This window comes from Cebus imitator, unplaced genomic scaffold (assembly GCF_001604975.1).
Source record: "Cebus imitator isolate Cc_AM_T3 unplaced genomic scaffold, Cebus_imitator-1.0 Scaffold805, whole genome shotgun sequence".
In the NCBI taxonomy this organism is placed as follows: Eukaryota; Metazoa; Chordata; class Mammalia; order Primates; family Cebidae; genus Cebus; species Cebus imitator.
Genome location: NW_016108120.1, coordinates 320825 through 327621, shown reverse-complemented (window position 1 = coordinate 327621; position 6797 = coordinate 320825). Strand labels below are relative to the sequence as shown.

General features: G+C 58.4%; 1 protein-coding gene across 1 annotated transcript in view; it reads right to left on the bottom strand.

The window, feature by feature from the left end:
* The window catches only part of SHC2 (SHC adaptor protein 2), a 37627-nt gene that overhangs the window by 14794 nt on the left and 16036 nt on the right, over positions 1-6797 (bottom strand). The window contains exons 6-10 of the mRNA XM_017520153.2: positions 4734-4787; positions 4504-4555; positions 4285-4411; positions 2889-3045; positions 1464-1527 (exon numbers count right to left, since the gene is read on the bottom strand). Coding sequence (XP_017375642.2) covers positions 1464-1527; positions 2889-3045; positions 4285-4411; positions 4504-4555; positions 4734-4787 — 454 coding nt within the window. The remainder of the gene's footprint in view (positions 1-1463; positions 1528-2888; positions 3046-4284; positions 4412-4503; positions 4556-4733; positions 4788-6797) is intronic.

The following is a 6797-nucleotide window of genomic DNA, read 5'->3' as shown; positions in this document are numbered from 1 at the left end:
CCAACACGCACAGACACCCAGCACCGCGCGGACGGACCCAGTACCCACACCCAACACGCACAGACACCCAGCACCGTGTGGACAGACCCAGTACCTACACCCAACACGCACAGACATCTAGTACCGTGTGGATGAACCAAGTACCTACACCCAACACATACAGAAACTGAGTACCGTGTGGACAGACCCAGTATCTACAGCAAAAACGCAGACACCTAGTACCGTGTGGACGAACTCAGTACCTACACCCAACACACACAGACACCTAGTATCGTGTGGATGAACTCAGTACCTACACCCAACATGCACAGACACCTAGCACCGCGTGGACAAACGCAGTACCTACACGCAACACGCACAGACACCTAGTACCGTGTGGACGGACTCAGTACCTACACCCAACACGCACAGACACCCAGCACCGTGTGGACAGACCCAGTACCCACACCCAACACGCACAGACACCTGGTACCGTGTGGACTGACCCAGTACCTACACCCAACACGCACAGACACCCAGCACCACGTGGATGAACGCAGTACCTACACCCAACACGCACAGACACCCAGCACCGTGTGGACAGACCCAGTACCCACACCCAACACGCACAGACACCCAGCACCGCGTGGACGAACGCAGTACCTACACCCAACACGCACAGACACCTGGCACCGCGTGGACAGACCCAGTACCTACACCCAACACGCACAGACACCTGGTACCGTGTGGACTGACCCAGTACCTACACCCAACATGCACAGACACCCAGCACTCACACCCAACATGCACAGACACCCAGCACCGTGCGGACGAACGCAGTACCTACACCCAACACGCACAGACACCTGGTACCGTGTGGACGGACTCAGTATCTACAGCCAACACGCACAGACAGCACCATGTGGACGAACGCAGTACCTACACCCAACACGCACAGACACCCGGCACCGTGCGGACCGACCCAGTACCTACACCCAACACGCACAGACACCCAGCACCGCGCGGACGGACCCAGTACCCACACCCAACACGCACAGACACCCGGCACCGTGCGGACGGACCCAGTACCTACACCCAACACACACAGACACCTAGCACCGAACACAGTACCTACACCCAACACGCACAGACACCCAGCACCGTGTGGACGAACTCAGTACCTACACCCAACACACACAGAAACCTAGTACCATGTGGATGAACCAAGTACCTACACCCAACATGCACAGAAACCAAGTCCTGTGTGGACGAACTCAGTACCTGTACCCCATATGCCAGGAAACCACTCTATAGGACAGACACTGAGATGATGGAAATCTCAGCAGTGTGAGGTGCAGATGATCTCGTGGGTGAAGGAAGGTGATTGAAGCAGAGAGGGGAAGACTGAGGGGAGGCAGCACGGGACGGGGCTGAGGCACCCCAGAACCCTTGCGGGCACCCCGTGCTGCCCAAGTCCATCCTACCTGTACCCGTGTGCCCCACGTCCCATGGCAAGCTGCGGGCGTCTCTTCGAGCATGAGATGGGCCCTGGAAACGGCAGCGAGAGGTTCCCCGGTATGCACAAGCCCCTCTTGCCAGCCCAGCACCCCCAGTCTCCTCGCCTGGCCTCCTAGGTGGCTGGAGACTCAGGGTGGGGAGCTCAGCCCCAGCCCTCCCCTGGCTCCCCAGCTCTCGAGCTGCCTGCAGGGCTCACTAACCCCAGGGTCCGCCACGCTGCTCTGCCGTGGCCTTCCCGCCTTCTTTCAGCCTCAGAAGGTGGTCTGCACATCCTGCCACTTTGCGATGGCCATTCCCTCTGCCTGCTTGCCCTTCCCTGCACTGCTGTCCACCAGTGAGAACGCAGCTTCCTCAGGGAAGCCCTCCTGACCCCCCCCAGAGTCCGTGTCCCAGTGGACATCACCGCCTCCCTGGTGGCCTCATCAAGGCTGTGCTAACATCATTACTCTGTTGATTCTGTGTCAGGGTAGAAATCATGTGTGAAATGCCACCTCATCTGACGTGTCCAGAACAGGCCCGGCAGACACACAGCACCCCATCGTGAGGCCACCAGTGAGTGAGTGAATGAGTGAATGAGAGAGTTACTGAATGGGTGAGTGAATGAGTGAATAAATGAGTGAATAAGTGAGTGAGAGAGTTAGTGAGTGAATGAGTGAGTGAGTGAATGAGTGAAGGAGTGAGTGAGTGAATGAGTGAAGGGGTGAATACATGAGTGAGTGAATGAGTGAATTAGTGAATACATGAGTGAGTGAATGAGTGAGTGAGTGAATGAATGAGTGAATGAGTGAGTTACTGAGTGGGTAAATGAGTGAGTGAGTGAATGAGTGAGTGAATGAGTGAGTGAATGAATGAGTGAATGAGTGAGTGAATGAATGAGTGAATGAATGAGTGAGTGAATGAGTGAATGAATGAGTGAGTGAATGAGTGAATGAGTGAGTGAATGAGTGAGTGAGTGAATGAATGAGTGAGTGAATGAGTGAGTTACTGAGTGGGTAAATGAGTGAGTGAATGAGTGAATGAGTGAATAAATGAAGGAGTCATGGAGCCAGCGAGTGAGTGAATCCTGAGAGACGCTCCTCTAGGATTGAGGAGAAAGAAGCAAAAACCAGCCAGAGGCAGGTCCAAGGACTCAGCCGCTGGGGCACCCCCCCCCCCGCCGCCCACCGCGTCCCGCGTCCCCCAAGGGCAGAGGCTGACCTGCCCGAGGGCGGCGAGGGCGCAGGACTGTGTCTCAGCCGCTGGGGCATCCCCCCCGCCCCCCGCGTCCCGCGTCCCCCGAGGGCAGAGGCTGACCTGGCCGAGGGCGGTGAGGGCACAGGACTGTGTCTCAGCCGCTGGGGCACCCCCCCCCCGCCCCCCGCGTCCCGCGTCCCCCGAGGGCAGAGGCTGACCTGCCCGAGGGCGGCGAGGGCACAGGGCTGTGTCGGCGCCAGCCTGGAGTCCACCAGGCCACCCGGCGGCGGCTCCTTCCCGGGGATGCTGTTGTAGTAACTGTGCTCCGCGGCCTCCTCCTCGTCCCCCCAAGCCGACTCCTCCAGCCCCGCCAGCCTGGGGGACCGACAGCAAAGGCCGTGGGGGGACAGGCAGGTGCTGCGGGGGTCACCCTTGCAGCTTGAGCTTTTGGGGGGCCGAGGAGACCTGAGTTCAAATCCCAGTCCCCACTGTCGGCTGTGGGTTCCCGCCAGGAAACGCTTCTGGAGCGCGTGACGGTACCCACGACTTCCTCATCTGTGAACTGGAATCTTGCACACATTTCTGAGCCGCAGCACAGAGGGCAGGTCACTGGCAAACCTGGTCTCCAGTGCTGCCCACCTTCGGCCCCGCCCGGCGGCAGAGGGCATGAGCCAAGCTGATACCCAGAAACAGGACACCACAGGCCAGGGCGGCACGTCTCTGGGATCAGAGCGCCCCTGCCCTCCGGCCCGACGGCGCTGGCAGAAATGTATCCTGCAGGCGCCCCTCAGGAAGCCAAAGAGGGTGCCCCCTGCCTGGCCCGCAGTCGCTGACGGGTAACTCACAGGGCAGCCTACGGAAGGCGGAGGCCGCCCCAGAGGCAGGCGAGGGTCCGTCCCAGCTCTGGAGCGCGCCGTCCCCGTGCACGAAGGGGCGAGACCGGGCACGCGTGTGACGCCGCCTCCCTCGTGACCAGAGGGGCCGGGAGCTCATGCGCCTGCACCTGCCCCCCCACCGTTGGAGGGACCTGACTTTCTAATGATGAACAGACACTTAAATAGCTCCTTCTCCGGGCCCGGCTGGCAAACCCCAGCCCAGGGCCAAATCCAGCTCACTGCCTGGCTCTGTTTGGCCACGAGCTAAGAATGGGTTTTAAACCTTTAAATCATAAAAGTTTCGTGTCTGAGAAAACACCCAGAGAATAACATTTGGCAACATGAGACAGTTACGTGGCATCCACATTGCAGCGTCTATGAATAGCAGGCAGCCCCCTCACAGCCGCGTCCCTCCTTGTGCATCTTGTGGGAAACAGAGGCCGTTTGCTGCCCTTCGCAGGAGCCAGCGGCCGTCTGGAGGAGGGGTATCAGTAACAGCAGCCGGGCCCACAGCCTCGGGCACACTCAGGGGTCAGCTGCTCACGTCTCCCTGAACCCCGGGGGTCTCCCTGAACCCCGGGGGGCCAGGATGCTTCGACTCCGGTTTTACAGCAGAGGAAGGACAGGCAGGGAGGGACCAGGGCAGGCAGGGGCTCAGGCCCGCAGGGGGTGGGGCGGGCTCTGCACCTGGGCAGGTCCCTGGGGGTCCCCGGGGCGGGGTGGAGGGTGGGTCAGTTACCTTTCCGGGGGCAGGGCCACCTTGGGTGGGCTGTGCAGGTATTGCTTGAAGCGCAGCTCAAAGGCTTGGCCCACGGTACTGATGACGCTCTGCGCCAGGCCCTCACAGCACTCCAGGATGTGGCAGGCTGCGGGGTCACGTGGGTCAGGCGGCCACGCGGCCACGCCCCCAGCCACACGGCCACGGGCCCCCACCGGCCGACCCACTCCGGGGCCTCACCTCTCTGGTTGATGGGGTCCTTGGCGACGTAGGCCACGTAATCCGTCATGTCCTGGGGGTAGGGAGGGGCCAGCTGGACCTGCCTGGGCCCCCCACCAGGACTCCCAGCCGCCCACCCCAGCGATGAACAGAGAGGCGCGGGGGTGTGGGCAGAGGGTACTGGAGGCGGGGTCTGGGAAAGGGCCAGAGGGGGCAGCGGGCTGCAGGTCCACCCCCATCCCCAGCCTCACCGTGTCTCCGCCGGATGCGAAGGAGATGGATGGCATGTGGTGGGTGGCGATGACCTGCGGTGGCAGGAAGGGCGCGGTCACGGGGGTCCCGCCTCCAGAGCAGGGGCACACGTACGCACACTCAGACACCACGAGCAGCCACACGACACACGCACCTGCCCAGACACACACGCCCCACGCCGACACACGTGTGCACGCTCACATTCACACACCCTGAGCACCTACACTTCACACGTGCACTGCCCAGATGCTCACACACACACCCTGACACACGTGTGCACACTCACACACCCCGAGAACCCACACTTCACACACGCACCTGCCCAGAAGCTCACACACACACGCCACAAGCCCTGACACACAAGTACACTCACGCACACGACCCAAGCAGCCACGGGAGGGCCGGCCCCACACGCCTGACACCCTCGTCCATGTGCAAGGGTACCTGTGAGCTCATCTACGTGTTCCTTTGCGTGCCTGTTTCGCGCTCATTGGCATGGTCCCTCTTCATTTGCATCCCGTCACTCAAGCCCCTCTGGGCCCCACTGAGCCCCGCTACGGAACAGCCCCTCCTCAGCCCCCATGGGGACCCTCCAGGCGCTCCCCTCGCCAACCCCGGCCCAGCCAGGAGGGTCTGGGAGCCCCGGTGTCCTGTCTGCGTGGTGGTCGGGGTCTATGCCCACAGCGCGGGAGCAGAAATGAAACTGCACCGAGACGGCCCTCAGCCACCGCCCCTCACCGGCTCCACCCTTCTCCAGCCTCCTCCCTGAAGCGCCCACGCCAGCCCAGGGACGCTGCCCGGCCCGAACCCCTCACCATGACCCCTGCTAACTTCTCCTACAGGGAGATGCCTCCTCTCTCAGCCAGGCCTCCTGAGACCCCCCCCACCTCCACCCCCCACCCCCATCACACCCCCACCCCCTTACCACCCCACCTCCACTCCTATACCACCCCCACCTCTCCATCCCCCAGGAGGAATTTATGAACCAGAATCAATTGAACACAACTGATCCTGTTGTATTTTCCAGAACACTCACATGTTCCACTGAACTTTTTTCTCTTAATTAGGTGCTGGCTAGGTATATGTGCTGTCTTTGTGGAGTCTGGTCGCCTGTGCTGTATGTGTGTACGTCTCAGATCAGTCAACCAGATCAATCTCTCATCTGTGTGTCAATACCTTAACCACGCCACCCACTCATCAAATTTTCGTTTGAGTTTCAGTCTTTCATTTCTCAGTTTCTCGCTTATGTTCAACTGCTCATATGACCCAGTGAATAATTCCTTTTGTCTCTCCTCTCAATCACCTTTTGTCCCAGCAATAGAGTTAGAACCTGTGACTTGGCCCATGAACAAGCTTTCAGGCCACGTGGTATAACTGGATAAGAACTATGGGATTCAAAGTCTGGAGACAAGAATATATTTTCAGGTTCCGCAAGCTGGGGTTTTGAGTAAGTCTGTTTGCCTTTCTGAGCCTCAGTTCCCTCTTTTGAAAAAGAGCTGATGATTGATCTCTAATATCCATTATTCATTGAAGAAGTAGCTAATGAGTGCCTACTTTTTGTGGCTCTGAGCTAGATGTTGTGGATGCAAGGGTAAGAATATAAACACGGTTTCTGCCTGGAGCTTATAATATATGGGAGTGTCAACTGTCAATGAAGAATTCCACAAATAACACATTTATCAACTGTTACAGCTGCTGTGAAAGAGAAGCACAGAGGGCCACAGGAACAGACAACAGAGATACTAACCTAGTGGGAACAAGGGAGAGGGATATTGGGAGGTATGAGGCATAGTGCAAGAGTTAAGCAAAGGGGAGGGGAGAGAGGAGCATTTAGGGCAGAGGAAATGGCCAATGTAAATACCCCAAAGAAGTGTATGAAAAGAAATGAATGAAGACCACCAAGGTTGAGAGAAACTGCACTGGGAAAGGGAGGCTTAAGATGATGCTACAGATGTAGAGGGAGGCCAGATTAGGTGAAACCTTTAACCTTAATCTGTATTATAAGTACAGTTAAAGGATTTGAAAATAGTGGAGTGGCATGAGGTTTGATTTTTTTTTTTTTT